Source organism: Delphinapterus leucas, chromosome 6 (genome assembly GCF_059928025.1).
Source record: "Delphinapterus leucas isolate spDelLeu-1000000601 "Yukka" chromosome 6, BTC_Dleu_Yukka2, whole genome shotgun sequence".
NCBI lineage: Eukaryota > Metazoa > Chordata > Mammalia > Artiodactyla > Monodontidae > Delphinapterus > Delphinapterus leucas.
In genome coordinates, this window is record NC_143134.1 from 18,004,313 (window position 1) to 18,021,644 (window position 17,332).

The 17,332-nt window shown below is 46.5% G+C and overlaps 1 protein-coding gene across 5 annotated transcripts in view; it reads left to right on the forward strand.

Annotated features, from left to right (window-relative positions):
* The window catches only part of ZNF395 (zinc finger protein 395), a 51,630-nt gene that overhangs the window by 21,528 nt on the left and 12,770 nt on the right, over window positions 1-17,332 (forward strand). For all 5 annotated transcript variants that reach the window (XM_089912761.1, XM_089912762.1, XM_022594964.2 and 2 more), the window contains 2 exons: window positions 13,612-13,858; window positions 15,215-15,447. In XM_089912761.1, the coding sequence (XP_089768887.1) occupies window positions 13,612-13,858; window positions 15,215-15,447 (480 nt within the window). The remainder of the gene's footprint in view (window positions 1-13,611; window positions 13,859-15,214; window positions 15,448-17,332) is intronic.

Genomic DNA, 17,332 nt, shown 5'->3' on the forward strand with positions numbered 1-17,332 from the left:
TCCTCCTTCATTTTCTCCACTGCAGATTTATATCACCAGGTGCAGCACGTTAAAAACCATCCCAACATCAGGGACAAGTCTGAACCTTATGATTGCTCTGTAGGCTTAGTGACAGAGGGAACAAGAGACAGATTTAAAGAAACTTTTGTGTGGGATTTTCCAGGAATGCATATGTTTAGTTGCTATCCGACAGTAAATTTGTGATTTGAATGAAAAATTCTTTTGTTTTTGCATTTTTATTATTTGTAGCTTACACGTGGAAGTTTAATTTTGCCTAAATTTTACTTAAATATATGGTTTATTTAGAATCCACCCTGATTATTTAAAAATTTTAGATTTTCTTCCTGATATTTTTGGATTACTTCTTTTGCTGCTGGGGACACTGCAAGGGCTAAGTCACTTAGCAAACATTTCTTGGAGAAACTCCACAAGGAGAACAGAGGTTTATCTCATCTTTTAGAGAAGAACACAAGATTTCCGTCGCCAAGTGATTCATGCCTACATTTTGGCATTTGAAAAAAGTCAGTATTGGGCAAGAAAGTGCTGTCTTCATGTGGAGTAATTTCAGGGTGCACACCTAGGGGGCGTCAGTTTTCGATGTATGTAAAAAATGTAGGCGGAACTTGGTAATTGGAACTAAAGTTGGAAGTCTTTGTGCACTGGATAAAGGGCCCAGGCCGCCTTTATCTCAGTATCGTTTGGACCTCACACAGTGTATGTGGCACATCATCTGTGCTTTGTCGCATTGCTGTGAATCGGCTCCCTGGGCCACAGAACAGTGGGTATGGGAAAAACTTTTAGGGTATCATACTTTTTTTTTTTTTTTAAGGCAAAATATTTTAAGAAGTAACAGCTCTCAGCCTTTTTTGTCCTTTGAGTACTGGGAAGCCATAAAACTCTTTTAGTAAAAACAACCACACTCAATCGTTGTTTTTCAAAGTGCAGGGGGAATGAAAAACTCCCTGTCCTCTATTTTTCTTCTGCCGAAAACGAATTGCTCCTGGTGCGCCGTTCTTAAATTCCTGTGTCCTCTATCCATTTTAATCTTGTTATCTATTTTTATGGTGACTGTCGCCATGGTACTTGTGCTCTTTACATAGCACAACAGAGATTTCAGATGTCTGATACGACAGCTCGAAGTTCTGCTGCAGCTAGCAGAGAAACTGTACTGGGGTAGTTTGTTTTTTGTTTTTTTTTTTAAATTGAGGTGTAATTTGCATACAGTGGAATGCTCAGATCTGCAATGTGCTGTTTGATCAGTTCTGACAAATGCATTTTGAGACAGAACATTTCCGTCACCTCCGAAGTGTTCCATGGGACCTTTTCCAGTGAATCTTCCCCCCCCCACCCCCGACTGGAAGGACCACAGCTCTGATGTCTATCACCCTAGGTTAGTTTTGCCTACCCTAGGTCCTTAATATTAGAATTTTGTGTTTCTAAGGACTTTTCACGTGGTGTCTTGAAGAGGTGGAGGAGTGTCTGTGTTGAAAAGTCAGCATTCTGTGTGGTTAGGTGGCCCTGGGGGAGTAAATGATATTTTGGAGCTTTTCTAATGTGGTGGTCAGAGTCTTCCTTCTCATTAGCCCACAGGATCTGAATGTATGTTAGAAATCCTGATTCCCGGATGGAAGAGTCTGAGGCACAGACGGCTAGGCCTGGTGTGGATTACGTGTGGTTGGGCGAGGGCTGCCATTATTGGCAAGTCCGCATGCGTGTGCATGTGCGTGCGTGCGTGTGTGCGTTTGTGGTGTTGGAGAGCTGGAATGCTCAACTAGAAGAACTGAAATCGCTCCTAGGACATCCCTTTGAATTACCCAGAAGTCCCCTGACAGGCCTTTCTCTTTTTTCTTGCCTCTTCCTTGAACTAGTGTATAAATTGAACGGTCCACAGAGTCACAGAGTTGGGTTTCTAATATTGAAACAAGATCTGTGTTGCAGAGCCCACTGCTTTGCACTGCTGAGCGCTCAGCCTCCCAGGAAGCGTGTGTGAGATTGGAGTAGAAATTGCCCCCAAACACGTGACTGAAATGTACGGAGCAGGGTCAGTTTCTTTCTTTTTTAAAAAAAATTACATGGTGAAATGAAATTTTCATTACACAAGTACTACTTGAACACATTCTCTGTAGGGGAAAAAAAAAATGCAAACCTTCCAGAGCAAACAAAATCTTCCTTGATAACCACTCCTAATCCCAGCCCTTCCCCAGAGGTTAACCACTGTTACGAGTTTGTTGGTATTCTCCAAATGCTTAACATACTTGCATTTATACCTAAAGAACTTAAAAGAAGCTAAGTGCACCGGGAGTAGTAAGTAGTGTGCTGGCCCCTTCCACCCCACTACATCTCAGGGATGGCTTCCTGTCAATATGTATAGGTCTTATTGATTTTGTTTAACTCTTGCATAGCCTTCCTTAGAATCAGAAGGCTAAACTGTTGGTTGATTTAGCCTAATTGATGGCCATTTAAGTTATTTCCAAATCCTCTGCTGTTACAAACGCTGTTACAATAAACATGGCCGTACATGCCTCTTTGCCACACACGTCAGTGTTTCTCTAGGGTAGATCCTGAGAAAGGGGACTTGCTAGGGAACAGGGTACATTAATTTTAAATCTTAATGAAGACCCATTACAAGGTCAGTTCCAAGCTTAGATTTAACGCAGGCCAGGCATACATGAGGTGGGCTCAGACACGAAGCAATTGTTTTCTAAGAATGGGGCAGGCTTTAGGGTGTGCGAGTGTGTGGCCCCATGCTTCGACACGGTTTGGCTGGGTGTTGGGAAGGGCTCCGCTTAGCCCCATAGTCAATTCTGTCTGGCCCCCTGAGGACTTTGGCCTGCGTGTTGGAGAAGAATCACTGGATGGATGAGCAGCGGTGGTGGACTCTGGATGGTCAATTCTAAACCCAGTTCATTCCCTAGCTGGAGATCTCCAACGCATCTGATTCTTCTCCGTCCGTCCTTAGAATACAAAGTGTGGCCTCACACTAATTATACAGCACAGATCTATGAATGTCACTCTGGAGCGTATTAAGTGCCTTAATAAACGAGTGCTGGGTGTTTGATGCAGGAGAAGCTCTGCGAGGCCTAAAGTTCTCTAAAGTCAGGGTCTGAAGCTGAGGCTCCGTCATTCTTCTGTTCAGTTCATCGGCAAGAGCCTGCACGTGTGTCGAGTACCGGCAGATTATTTAGAACGCTGGTGTTTTGGTTCTGCGGCTCCCCTTGCCCTGGGTTTCTGGTGAGTCGGTCGGTGCTGCCCTGTGTGCTGTGTAGGTCTGCACGGGTGAATGTGGATCCAGATCTGGGACAGCTGGAACCCGGGACTGAGCGTCAGATTTGGGGAGTTCTCGCAGAGGCTGGTCATGCTCCGCCTCGGGGAGGCCTGCCAGTGGGCCTTGAGCCACCCTGGGCAGGGCACCAAGATGGAGATTTCAGCTGGAAGAGGAGGGCAGGGTTGGGACCTGTGTGCTGAGAGCAAGGTGAGGGGCCGGGTCACGTGGGCTCTGCTTTGAGCCACAGGGCAGAGCCGGCCGGCTGGGTGTTGAGCTCTCGAAGCAGGGAGCCCTGCGGTTGCTTCACCGTGGCCAGCTGGCCTCTAAATGGAATATGCTGGATTTCTCGGTTCCCCTGTCTTGCCGAAATCAGTTCTGTTGAGATTTCAGTTAATCAGCGGCTCACCCGTGGTCAACTTCTTGATTCCCTTTAGAGTCAGTTGTGTTACTGGTTCGGGTTGAATATCCTTTTGCAACCTCAGTTTCCAGGTGCCAGCGGGCCAGTGGCTCCTAAGCTCTCCGAGTGGCCCACCGTGTCATTTAGCTGTCTAGTGCTGGTCTGAAATCGGGGAACAGGGGAGGCAACACATCTGTTGAGATCCTTTCACATGCTGGGCACTGTTCTCATTTTTCATGGCAAGGCAGGAAACTGAGGCTCCGAGGTGGTGGCTTGTTGCCGAAAGTCACACAGGTCAAGGTGATGGGCTGCCACGAGCCCTTTTCCTGGAGAGGCGTCCTCGGCAGTGTGCCCGGGGTTAGCTTCTCTTGCACATTCTGTTTCCATTTTGAGGAGCCAGTTTTAGTTGCTCAGGTGTATCCAGACTTTTTTTCCCCCTCAGCCACAGCATTCCTGGGGGATGGGAAGCATTCCCGCTGGTACTGGGGGAGATGCTCCAATCCCAGGAGATCAGAGCAGTCTCCCGGGAGAAGGTGATAGAGTGACAGCCTGAGGAGCCACTGCCATCCTGAAACAGAAAGCCTGTACAGTCAGCCGGGAAGTCAGAAGGGAGGGAAAAGTTGGATTAAAAGTTGATCTGTGGAAGCCTGTTATCGCCCTTCTGGCTAGACACATCTATTCCCTTGGCTGGTCAGCCATCCTGGTCTTGGAACGAATTCTGGCACCCAGCTCTTATTTCAGGTTTTTAAATGTTATCAGCCACTAGAATGTTCTGTCATCCCAACAGCACGTGTTTCTTATCTTGTGACTTATAACTGCCAAGATTACACTTTTATTTCCCACTGGCTGGTTTGGCACTGGTGGCTCCCAGATGAGACTTGGATTCTGGAGGGGTATTTTGGGCACCTTGATCCCTTCCCATACCTGTTTCTCTCTTCTGGTTTGGTGTCTCTAGTTGGCCCATCCTGTCTGCGTGTGCATGGTTTCTCATCTATAATTTTGCATCTCCCACTCCTGGCCCAGCCCCCGGACCAGGTGGTTCCTTTCTTGGGCACCTGCAGCCCTGTGTGCTCTGATTATCCACCCCTGTAGAGGGCTGCTGCCTTTTTATTACCTATTGATTCCAGCCGGGAAAGTCACCAGGTGGCTCTCACCTTCCCTACAACTGACGCCCCCCCCACCGTCTGTTTATTTAGCATAGTCAGGGAATGTGATTATTCATTCAAATGACTGTTGAGTTCCGCAAAGTTTTTCTGCTTTAACCACTTCAGTGAAAAAATAGAGAGAGAGCGCCTGCATTTCTCTGCCTTCAAAGTGGGGAGAACATAAGGGGCCCTTTTCTTGTATCTCGGGGTTGGCGCCTCAGGCATCATGATCACAGAGCTTTTCTGGCGTGTCCACCACTCAGGGCCTTACACTAATGGGTCCTGGACTGTTAGGCGTTTTAAATTCTCCCCTCTGTGTTTTATATTTTGGGGGGTGGTTCTTTTATTGCCAGCTTTCTCTTTTCATTATTGTAAGTGCCTCTAATAGATCCCTTCTTCCCAATGAAACTCACGCTTTCTCCCTCACAGCGTTCATTGTGAGGATCAGACAAGGCCATGTGAAGGCATTGGGGCTGGGAACTCTGGAGCCCTTCCAGCCCGAGCCCCTGTCCTGCTGCTGGGTCTCCCCTTGAGGGGAAGAGAGAATGAGTCCAGGGAGGGGCCGGGAAAGCTGCAGACACCCCAGCTGGCTAGCTCGGGCAAATCAGTGGCCTTCTGGAGGACCCTCAGTTTTCTGAGCTGTAAAATTGGGATTAAATTGTCCCTCCCTGTTTCCTTGAGTTGCCAGGAGGTCAGAAAAAAAAGGAAGCCTCGAATGTGTGTATCAAAGTGACTGTAAACCCAAATGCCATCGTTGGCGGTTAACGTTCAGGTTGGAAGCTTACCCTGCAAACTGCTGCAGGGAACTGTCAGTTCTCGGGGGCTTGTTCTTGCGGAGATACTCAGCTCCTGGCTGGCTCCCTCCTTCCTGCTGGCTCTGGGTAGGATGCTGAGTCAGCAGTCATACATCTCCGTGCCTCCTGCGTCTCACATAGTTTTGGTACAGCCAAATCAGGTTTAACCACAGTGCAGGCACCCACATGTATACACATGCATGCATGCCCCGTGCATGTACGAAAACAGTGCTGGATCATCTCTCCCTCTCACGTGGCACGTTTGTAGGCATGCTTTTACTTATCCCTGCTTCCTCATAAAGCATTCTCTACCTGTTTTCAAGAAAACACTGCTATCTTAGAACCGAGTCTGAAACACTGAAGCGCTACTAAGACGCTATGACTGTTCTTCATTTTTAGGCGAGCAGCAGGTCTTATTTCTTACAACACATTATTTTTTAAATCCGGGGCTCTCCTCACCTGTGGGAATAGCATCTGTTCAAAATCATAAATTTGATGGGATAAGCAAGGGCTTGCCGTCTAAGGGAGATGCAGTCCGTCGGAACTAATAGAAGTAGTTACAGATCACTGAGCCCTGTGTGCCCAGTACTGTGCTAAGAATTGTCTTGTTTCATACGGAGTAGTGTATGCACAGCAGAGCAATGAATAAAGGGCACTGGTGGTTTTGAAAGCAAATGGGGAGCTAGGTGTGAAGGAAGGGGAAGTGTAGTTCTGGGCTGAACTGTGAAAATGCTTTCCTTCCCTGCCGGCAGTGCAAACAGAATGGTCTCTTTTACTTGATTGATTGGCTGTTGTGCAGTCAGACCGACAAAAGTATTTGTTGATCAGGGTCATTTGTTATTTGCTGGAGAAAATTCAGTGTAACCAGATCAGGTGACCTATTTCTGTGGCCCATCTGCTGGGATATGAAAATAGCACGGCTATTTGGGGCCCTTATTTTCTCCTTCCATTTTTCTGTTACATCTATTACTCAGATGATGGTAGTCTAAACTATTATACATCGAGGCAGTGTAATCCAGTTTTTTTTTTTTTTTTTTTTGCGGTACGTGGGCCTCTCACTGTTGTGGCCTCTCCCGTTGTGGAGCACAGGCTCCGGACGCGCAGGCTCAGCGGCCATGGCTCACGGACCCAGCCGCTCAGCGGCATGTAGGATCCTCCTGGACCGGGGCACGAACCCGTGTCCCCTGCATTGGCAGGCGGACTCTCAACCACTGCGCCACCAGGGAAGCCCTGTAATCCAGTTTTTAAAAACCTTCAGACGTGCCACAACTAAAGATCCTGCACGTGGCAACGAAGATCCTGCATGTTGCAACTAAGACCCGGCACAGCCAAATAAATAAATAAGTAAATAAATATTAAAAAAAAAAAAAACTTCAGAAGAAGACAACAATTAGAATGACCTGAGAATCCAAATGGTCATTCTCTGAACAGCTGATTTAGAAATCTTGGTATTGAATCAATTACTAATGTGCTCAGTGCTGTGATCTTAAGCTCATATCATGAAAACCTAAAATGCATACCACACATTTAAAAAATGGTGTAACAGGACCTGATGTATAACTTGAGAGACCTAGATGTTTTAGTGCAGGCCCTTGGCTACCCTTGGAGGTTTTTCTGTCCAAAGCCAGGCTGGGAAGAAAATCCTCTGGGAAGAAACGGTCAATATATGCTCAGTGAAGTGAATTTTTTTTTTTTTTACTTTTTCTGGAGAAGACACCCCAGAAGAAAATAAGGCTTAAGAAACTACCAGGCAGCATTTGGGTGGTGATGGTGGAGTATGACAGCTTACCTCTTTCTGCCAAGGTTCAGATAGCAAGGACCACAGACGCATTTGCATATAGTCATCAATATGCTGTGGACAGACATGGCATCTCTCAACAGAGATCGTCCCTGGCCAAGAATTGCTAAAAAAGAATTGTTTTGGACAAATGAATTGTCCTATTCTCCACTGAGTTCTGTTATAAAATAAAAGATGTGGTGTGCTGTAACATTTTGACCTTTGCATGAGCTTAGAATGTCACATTGAAAAAGAAATGAAGTTAAAACTTTACAGATTTAAAAGGAAATATTAGGGACTTCCCTGGTAGCGCAGTGGTTAAGAATCCGCCTGCCAGTGCAGGGGACACGGATTCGAGCCCTGGTCAGGGAAGATCCCACATGCCGCGGAACCACTAAGCCTGTGCGCCACAACTGCTGAAGCCCGTGCGCCTAGAGCCCATGCTCCGCAACAAGAGAAGCCACTGCAATGAGAAGTCCACATGCCGCAACTAGAGGAATCCCGCACACAGCAACGAAGACCCAACGCAGACATAAATAAATAAATAAATAAAATTAAAAAGAAAACATTAGCAACTTTCTGATAAAAGATTAAGAATGATATGCAAAATATTAGCCAAAGAACCCAAAACTCAAATCGATGTTCTGTGCGGTGGTTACCAGGGGAGATCATAGAGTAGAAAGCTTAAGGTTAGTGGAGAACCTGAAACTCTTGGAAGAGGTGTAATGCCCGGCACCTTGGTCCCTAAATTGTTCATTAGAGAGGCAGCAAAGCACCCATGTTTTGGCAAAGGGGAGTCTTACCCCAAACTTCACCCACCACCAAAACCCCCATTAGTTGTGTAATGAATCAGTTTGACTTTATGACCTGTGTCCTGGAAGTGCTACTCGGTGATGTCATGGCCCGTTGCCATGGGAGGTAGGAGAGAGCACCCGTTGAGCGTGAGTGCATGCGCGCGCGCACACACACATGGATGTGCTGAGACCTGGGATTCTCCGGCAACAGTGACATGTCAAATGGCAATTTGCAACTTAGAACCACAGAGAGGGTTTGTTTTCCTATTCTGTCGGTCCCAGTTATTTAACTGATGGCAGATGTCCTCATTAAGGGCTATTAGCGCATCAGAAGATGTTTGCTGAGCCTGGAGAAGGTCTAACCTCTTTTACATGGACCAAAATACATCTTCTCGGGTAGCCAACCCCTCCCTGTGGGTGACAGTGGTGGGGTGAGAAGCAAAGAGGACTCGGGATATCTTAAAACTGTACATCAGCCAGGAAGTCTTTTTTAGCATGAGTTTATGTTTCGGTCAAGGACTTCCGTAAGTCGAGAATGTAACATTGTAAAGCTGGATTTGACTGTGTGTTGAAACACTGTTATTGTTACCCTGAAAAAGATGTTTCTTGATTTCTCTTTGCCGACCCTGAACCATATGGCAAGTTAGGGGCTGGCTGGTTATTATGGACCATCAGTAGCTCCCAAGAAAGAAACCAATAGGGGGGTGAGTTGAAAGTAGAGATCAGGGAAGAAAGATTTGAAGGAAGCGGTGGTTACATTGGTAGAAACATGCTGGGAGGGGGTTGGGACCCTCAAGCTAAGGTATAAAGTAACAGGCCGTCCTGGAAAGTCCCTCTAGAGTCTACATTAACCTGGATCCTCTTCCTGCCTGCATGGCAGACCTCTGTAGGTGCTTGAATTCACTTCCAAATCCCCGAAGGACTTGAGGGATGGTGTTATCTGTTGAGCCATGTTCCTAATGTAATGCTGATCAACGCACCTGGCCATCCTGCCCAGCCTACGTTTAATCTAGATTCATGTTTTTTCACTTCCATGCTATCAATCCTCAGTGTAAATTCGGCTAAGATTTCCCTTAACTTTTGGGATTGATTACATTATCTCTCTCCACCCTCTCAGAGGGCAATATTGTGTATAAAGGTCTTCCCAAACTGCTAAATGATTAACAGTGACCTGGACTGTTGAACAAGGTTGGAGGAAAGCATTGGCCTTTATTTTGTAGGTGGGAGGCTAAGATGCAAGTGGAGAATGGGTTTTCAAGGAAAGAAAAAGCGCACAAGGAGACTTGCAGGATTGGGAGCTGTTTTTTTGTTTTGCTTCTGCTTCTTTTTTTTTTGTTTCCTGTAGAGGTTCACTGACATAGGGGAAAAAAATACCATGTAGATGAAAAGCAACTTGAGTGTTTTATTTTGAGAGATCTCACACCTATTGGAATAATGGTAGGATCAGGCCCTTTGACACCAGATAGACATGAGTTCAGTCCCTAGTGGCTGCCTTTCCTGGTTGTGTAGCCTTGGCAACCTAACCTCTCAGTGGCTCAGTTTCTTCATCAGACATAAAAGACCATATGTTTATCTTAAGTCGCTCTGAGGATTAAATTAGATACAATTTGCGAAAGCTGGTGCTATTAGGCATTTAATAAAGGCAGTTTCCCTTCCTTCTTTCTCTTCTGCTTTTAAAAATTAAGATTTGGGCGCACTATAAATAAAACAAATAATAAAAGGTATTTCAGGGTGGAATTCAGGCCAGTTAAAGGTGAAAGGCCAGAGAATGCATGTGGGAAGAAGCCGGAAGTGGGCAGGTTCACCAACTGTGCAAATCCAGCAGGCTTTGGAAGGTGCAGCTTCACAAAGCAAATAAAAAGCGTTCTTTACATTTAAAAAAAAAAACAGACTTAACAAAAACATCGTCAGAGTCTGTTAGCCAAATATTTCAGGCTCCGTCTGGAAGCCCAGGAATTTTGGAAATACTACCCTTTCTTCATTTCAGTGGTAGAAACCTCAAACTTCCTGCTGTGGAAAGTGGGGGTGGCCACTGTGTTTTTTTCTTTCTTTTTGTTTTTTTTTTTTTTTTTGGGTCAAGAGCAGGATTGTTTCTTTCTCTGGATGGATGCTGCCATCTGATGTCTCTAAGTGGCACTGTGGCTTCACTTCTAGCTCAGCGATATTAAACTGAGGGTTTGAGATTCTTGTTTCTGGCCTGAGGCTTCGAGGATGGTGGTAGGTGACTGAGTTTTTAAAACCAAATTAGCACCAAATCAGCTTGGACATTTTTTTTGGTAGTGGTAAAGAATTTACTCCTTACGTTTTTATTCCTTTTGATGACATACATAGTAAAGCTTTCCAATAGAGTGTTACTAAATATAAAGTCACCAGACACCTAGAGAGGAACTCTGTAGGATGCTGCGATTTTGACCTTTTTCTTATCTCTTTGCTTTCTAGGGAATTCATGGTGGAGATACCATACTCTCTGATTCTAGCCCTTGAAGCTCTGAGTAAAACACTGATAAAAATGTGCCAAACCCTTTTCCTCTGTATTTGCGACTTTATTCTTATCTTTTAAACTTATTTTTACCCTTCACGTTTTGTTATTGTGGAGATGTTTGCCGAGCATACTTTGCTGGGATGGTTGGGAAGGAGGCCAGGAATCGGGAGACGAGAAGATGGCATGGGACCCAAACGAAACCCCGAGGTACTTCTGGACAAGGGTGAAAAGTAAAGAAGGTTTATGGAACTATTCAAAGAAAGTTTGAACCCATAGCTGTGGTGCAGTTTTCTCCTGGCATGGGTGCGGCCAGGGGCAGAGGGGTGGGAGGGAGGAGAAAGGCCGCTGGAACAGTCTCTGGAAATGCCAAGCTTAATAGACAGGGGTGGAGTTAGCCTGATGGGAATTCCAGGTAGGGAAACAGTGTTGGTATTGAGTCCATGAAAATCCTAGTATTTTACACCTGCCACAGCACCGGGGATATGCTCTGTACAAATCAGTTCCTCGACTAAATACTGACTGGAGAAGTGAGTTACGAGGGAACAGAGCGCCTGGGGCAGCAGAGATTCGGAGTGTGCTAGGGTACCGAGAGGGAATGAGCCGCAGGATGGCTGAGGAGCTCCGAGCGCTCTGGAGAAGGGGCAGCGTGAGTTCGCAGGGTGCCAGGTCTGATTCTTCCCCTTCCGCCAGCAGACCCAGCAGGCCTGGGAGCAGCTGTGCCCCCTGATAGCGATCCACCCCTCGAGCCCTGTGCGGATGCGAGGGATTCTGGTTTCTGGGGGTGAAGGGACTGCAGAGTTCTGACCTGTTGTTGGGTGACCAGTGGAAGTCAGTTCTTGGAGAGGAGTTGGTGGGAATGAAGCTGCTGACAAGGGCAACCGGTAGCCTGAGGACCGGGGGAGGGAACCAGGGAGGAGGGTATGCCTGGGGTTGTGAGCACAGAGATTGACCCTCTGGTGCTGGGCAGTACCTTGTGACCCAGGTCGTGACATGGACAGCAGAGATGGAAGTCAGTGGAGTCCAAGGAGGTGAGAATAGGGAAGTAGAGGCCATAGGTCATGGGCCCCAGGCAGAGGGTGTTTGGAAAGAGGAGGGGGAGCATGGTGTCCTAAAAAGACACAGACTTTGAAGTCAGTAGGTCCTGAGGGGCCCGGATTTGGCCTTTTACCCTGACCTTGGTCAAGTCTTTTAATCTCTCTGGGTCTTTGTTTTTTTGAGAACAGAATAAGGATGGACACTAATGGTACCTGTGGAATGAGAGAATGCCAGTACCGCACTTAGAGTCTAGCACATAGGAAATGCTCTTCAGCGTTAGGTATGAATACAATGTCTACACATAAATGAGGTGTTAAGAGGTGAGCTGTCCAGATAACCTGGGGGTTATATCTTATTACCTAACGGGGGAGGGGGGAAGGGATTATTCATCATCTTTAAGAACATGAAAGGTTAGTCTAATACAGAATTATTTAGAAGCCTGTGTCCAGAGGGCTTCTACTGGAACGTTCTCATTGCTCCTTGAAGGTTGATGAGGGGAGTATTAGCATTGTGACTTACAGATGAGGAAACAGGCTCTGAGTGGGGTCCACGCTGCAGCCTGAGGCAGATCTGCTGTGTTTTCCCTGCATCCTGCTTAGCGGGGAGGCTGTGGATCAGGGGTGGGATTTCCCAAGAGCAAGCTCGTTGACTGTTTTGAATCTCTGAGGTCCCATCAGATTGACTTCCTCTTTTCTGGAATGGTGTAGGCACCTGAAGGTCAAGGGGTGTCACCCCACCCCCACCCCTGCCCTGGGGCTCAGAGAGTGCCGGCTCGTTAGAAGCCCGCCTCTCAGGCAGGAGGATTTTGACTAAAGGAGCATCACACCAAGCTTTCTGGTGTTGTCTCCTTCCTAGCTCTTCTTCCCTATAAAATGCAGAGGACAGCGCTCCCCAGTGCCCTGCTTTCTGGAGTATTATGCGTGGGGGTGAGCTGATGCCTCTGAGCACGCAGAAATGATGGGTGCGGTTTCCAGAGCAGCTCCTGTCCATCGTGGGGTGACCGTGCAGAGGCCTGGAATGGTTCTCCTTGGTCCATGTCAGGGCTGTGGCCCTGCGTTTCCATCAGCCCTGAATGCTCGAGTGGCCTGAGCCCGGAGCCTGTCGGGGGCAGGGTGCAGGCAGTTGGGAGGCGCTGAGAAGACCTGGGTTTGGAGTCAGGAGACCAGATCTCGTTCAGGCTCTGACACCAACTACCTGTACCGCCAGGAATAAGTCGCTTAAGCTCCCCCACATTAGTTCCCTCAAGTGGAAAACAAGGAATAGTTAGCACGGCTCACTTCTGTGGCTGTTGGCAACTTTGAAGCCAGCTGAGCTTGAGAATCTGAGTGTCTGACAGACCCCCTCCCGCTCTGACTTAGTGCTGTTGTAATAGCATCCTGACCCGGGAAGCGGACGTTGGTGTGTGTGCTGAGATGCTCCCTGCGGGCAGAGCAGTTTCGGCAACACAGCCCTGGGTACAGCCCTCAGGAAGAAGAATAAGGAATTTGTTAAATTTGCAGTGATGCATCCGCCTAAGAAAACACTGTGTGACTTATAAAAGTATGATTGTAGAATAACATGTAATGATGCAGTATAACCCACACAGGATAAGTGTAAATTCAGTTTACCAAACCATGATCCCATTTTTGTAGAAATAGAAATGTATAAACCTGTGTGTAGAAGAAAGCTTGGAATGCTTTAGGAAACATGGGTATCTGTGGGAGGCGGCTTCTTGAGGGATTTGTTTTTCTTTGTGCTTATCAGTACATTCTAAATGTCCTACTAGTAACAGGTGTTACTTTTGTAAAAAGAAAAAAGTTGTAAAAGTTACTTTAAAATGTTTCATCCTTTTTAACGGACACTCACGGGTTCCGGCTGCGTGTAGGGCCTCCTGATGCCTCCAGATACGGGATAAAGGACTCTGTGTCCCCTTTGCCTCCCAGGAAAGGCAGCAGCATGGCCAGCGTTCTGTCCCGGCGCCTTGGCAAGAGGTCCCTCCTGGGCGCCCGGGTGTTGGGGCCACCCGGGGCTGCCCCACCCTTGGAGCCTCAGGCAGAGCTGCTTGAGGGGGCGGCTCCCCAGCCCTTCCTTGCCTCTAAGGACACGTCCTGCCAGGAGCAGACCAAGGAACTCCTCAAGGCTCCAGGCACCTCAGGCCTCCAGCAGGTGGCCTTTCAGCCTGGGCAGAAGGTAGGTTGATCCCTGAGTGGACAAATGTCTGATCTCTCCAGGCTTGCGTCTGGCGGCCCAGTGGTGCCCTGAGTGAAACTCTGGGCACGGGCTTTAGCACAGACCTTTTCCCTGCAGCCATATGAGCCCTTGGGCAGCAGGCTTCCCAAGGGAATGAGCAGCCCCAGGGCTCCTCCACGACAGTTCTGGGCTCAGGCCTGTTCAGAGCCTCAGTTCAAAGCATGGCCAGAGCTGTTTCTCTTAATCTATCTCAGTTTGCAACTTTATAAAAACAAGGGAAAGAATCTCAGACTTACAGGAGACAGATAAGATTGCATCTTTGAATTACCTTTAGATGTTTGCAAGAGATGAAGGTGTTTGTTTAGTTGGAATGCCATTTGGAGTCCCTTTTCCAGTGTTTCCTCCCCTGTGGCAGGGCTCAGGCATCACCTGTGCCTGATGTTGTCACTAGATCCAGATGCATGGGCTTCTCCTTCATTGCCTTCTCAAGAGCCTCTATGGCTCTGCTTTCTGCCTCTGTTTCAAGGCTTGTGTCGTCCAGACATCTCTTCCCATGAGGTGAGGCCACCTGGCAACTGCTAGGCACCCTTGAAAGTAGTCAGCCTACTTCTTCACCACTACCATCCTGCTCCCAGGTAGACTCAGGATTCTCTGAAGGGAAAAATGCAGGGTGTGAGCAATTCAAGGCGATAGTTGGGGACCAGCAGATATATAGGATTTCAGAGGCTAGTCAGGGCAAGAAATCAGGAGGGAGGGACACAGATTCCAAATTCGTTTGATTTGAGAATTTAATCCGTTTACATTTAAAGTAATTAGTGATAGGTAAGGACTTGGTTTTGCTATCTTGTTAACTGTTTTCTGACTGGTTTGTAATTCCTTTGTTTCTTTCTTCTTCTCTTGCTGTCTTTTTTTGTGTGTGATTTGGTTTTTTTTTTTTTTTTGGAGTCCTGTGCATTGATTTCTTTATCTTTTGTGTATCTCCTAGAGGTTTTTTCTTTGTGGTTACCATGAGGCTCACAGAAAACATCCTATAGTTATAACAGTCTCTTTTAAGATGATAACAACTTAACTTTAATTGCGTATAGACTCCAAGTTAAAAAAAAAAAAATCCTAGAAACTGACACCTTTGCTCTCTCCATCTAGAGAATTTATAAGGATTTGTTTTGGGAAGAACCAATCCACTGTGGCTAGTCTGGGTGTTCAGGTGGGAAGCGGGTACCTGGGAGCATTTGCTTGAATTAAAGATGAGTCGGAGAATGCAGTTTGTGGCATACGGCTCCCGGCTCCCAGAACTGGGGACATATGGAGTGAGAACTCCCAAGTGCTGACCACTGGCTGCTGCTCTTCTCTCCCCAGGTTTGTGTGTGGTATGGAGGTCAAGAGTGTACAGGACTGGTGGAGCGGCATAGCTGGGCAGAGGATAAGGTGACTGTCTGGCTGTTGGACCAGAAGTTACAAATCTGCTGCAAAGTGGAGGAGGTGTGGCCGGCCGAGCTGCAGAGCCCCATCCCCCAGGCGCCACCTCCCGAGCAGGGAACCCAGGCACCAGCCTACAGGCCTGTCTCCAGGAACATTGATGTCCCAAAGAGGTTTGTGTGACAGAACCTGGGCTCTGAAAGACACATGGGTGGTGAGGTATGGGGTTTTGGGATGTCTTGTGTTGGGGAAGGAATGTGGAACAACCAGGTGTCTAATAGTCAAGATATCGGACAAATGGGATACAGTGAGAGGGCATCCTTTTGAAAAGACCCAGAAGGGCGTCTTTTCTTCCCTGTAACTCTATTATGGGTGATATAGCTTTGTCTGGCTAAGGGCTATTTTTTTCTCCTTTCATGCTCAAACTAAAATTAGGTCTTAGTTTTTCATGATGAGAGAGAGAAAAATGGCTTAGATCAGGAGTCAGCAAACGTGTTCAGAATGGGCCAGAGAGTAAATAACGTAGGCTTTGTGGGCCAAATGGTCTCTGTCACAGCTGCTCTGCTTGGCTGTGGTCACGTGAAATCAGCCACAGATAGTATGTAAACAGGCGGGCATGTTGTGCCCCAATAAAACCTTACTTACGGACACTCAGATTTCAATTTCATGTCATTTCCATGTGTCATGTCAAGAAGGAATATTCTTCTTTTGATTTTTAAAACCATTTAAAAATTGTTAAGCCACTCTTAGCTTGTGAGCCAGGCTAAAACAGGCAGAAGGCTCAGTCTAGAGATTGCAGAGCCCGGGCTAGATATTTAAAACTATTGATGCTGAATGAAGTATGCTTACTTTGCTTTAGAATTTTTTTTTTAAATTACTTTTACTTTTCTGGCCACACCGCACAGTATGCAGGATCTTAGCTCCCGACCGGGGATTGAACCCGCACCCCCTGCAGTGGAAGCGCGGTCTTAACCACTGGACCCGCCAGGGAAGTCCCTGCTTTAGAATTTTATGACATGATTTTTTTCCCTGAGAATATGTATATTCTAATTTCTATGTTATATACTTTATGCACATTGATATTTTAAGATTAAAAAAGAAAATCTGCCAATGAGATTCTTTTCTGTTTTTAAAAAATAAATTTATTTATTTTTATTTATTATTTATCACTGTGTCGTGTCTTCGTTGCTGCATGCGGGCTTTCTCTAGTTGCAGCGAGCAGGCTCTACCCTGTTGTGGTGCGCGGGCTTCTTATTGCGGTGGCTTCTCTTGTTGCGGAGCACGGGCTGTAGGCATGTGGGCTTCAGTAGTTGTGGCACGTGGGCTCAGTAGCTGTGGCTCGCGGCCTCTAGAGCGCAGGCTCAGTAGTTATGGCACACGGGCTTAGTTGCTCCACGACGTGTGGGATCTTCCTGGACCAGGGCTCGAACCAGTGTACCCTGCATTGGCAGGTGGATTCTTAACCACTGTGCCACCAGGGAAGCCCCTGCCAATGAGATTCTTATATACAGGATGTGTAAGCAGTTGAGCCCTGCCCCCTGCCCCATCTGTGTTTGTCTGTGAGTATTATTGTTATTGACAGTACACCCCGTGTCTTGAGACCAGACCAGAGCAACAACATTTGTGATTGTCAATTCAATGGAATACTGGCAAAGAATTGGTCTTTCCATTCTGTGGAAATAAAAATACAAATAATCATATAAAAAGGGGGATGCTGACACATTTAATACATTACTAGTTTTCGTTTAGCTGCTTCAAGCCCAGTCGTATATTTTAGTCGATCTGAATTGTAAAGAATGAATTGTATAATACAGTCCTTTGAAATAGAGGAGCCACCTAGAAATTTATTTCAGACGGACTTTTCATACTTTAGCATTAACTTATAGATAACTTTAATTTTATTTCCAAATAATGTAACTTTATATGGATTAAAAAAATTATGTGTAAAATTTTATAGAACTCTGCTGTATAAAGCATTGAGATTTTCACTGGAAGATTTATTTTAGTATTTCTGGGTGTTTTGCTCATTGGCTTACGTACCAGGTTCTGTTCACATTC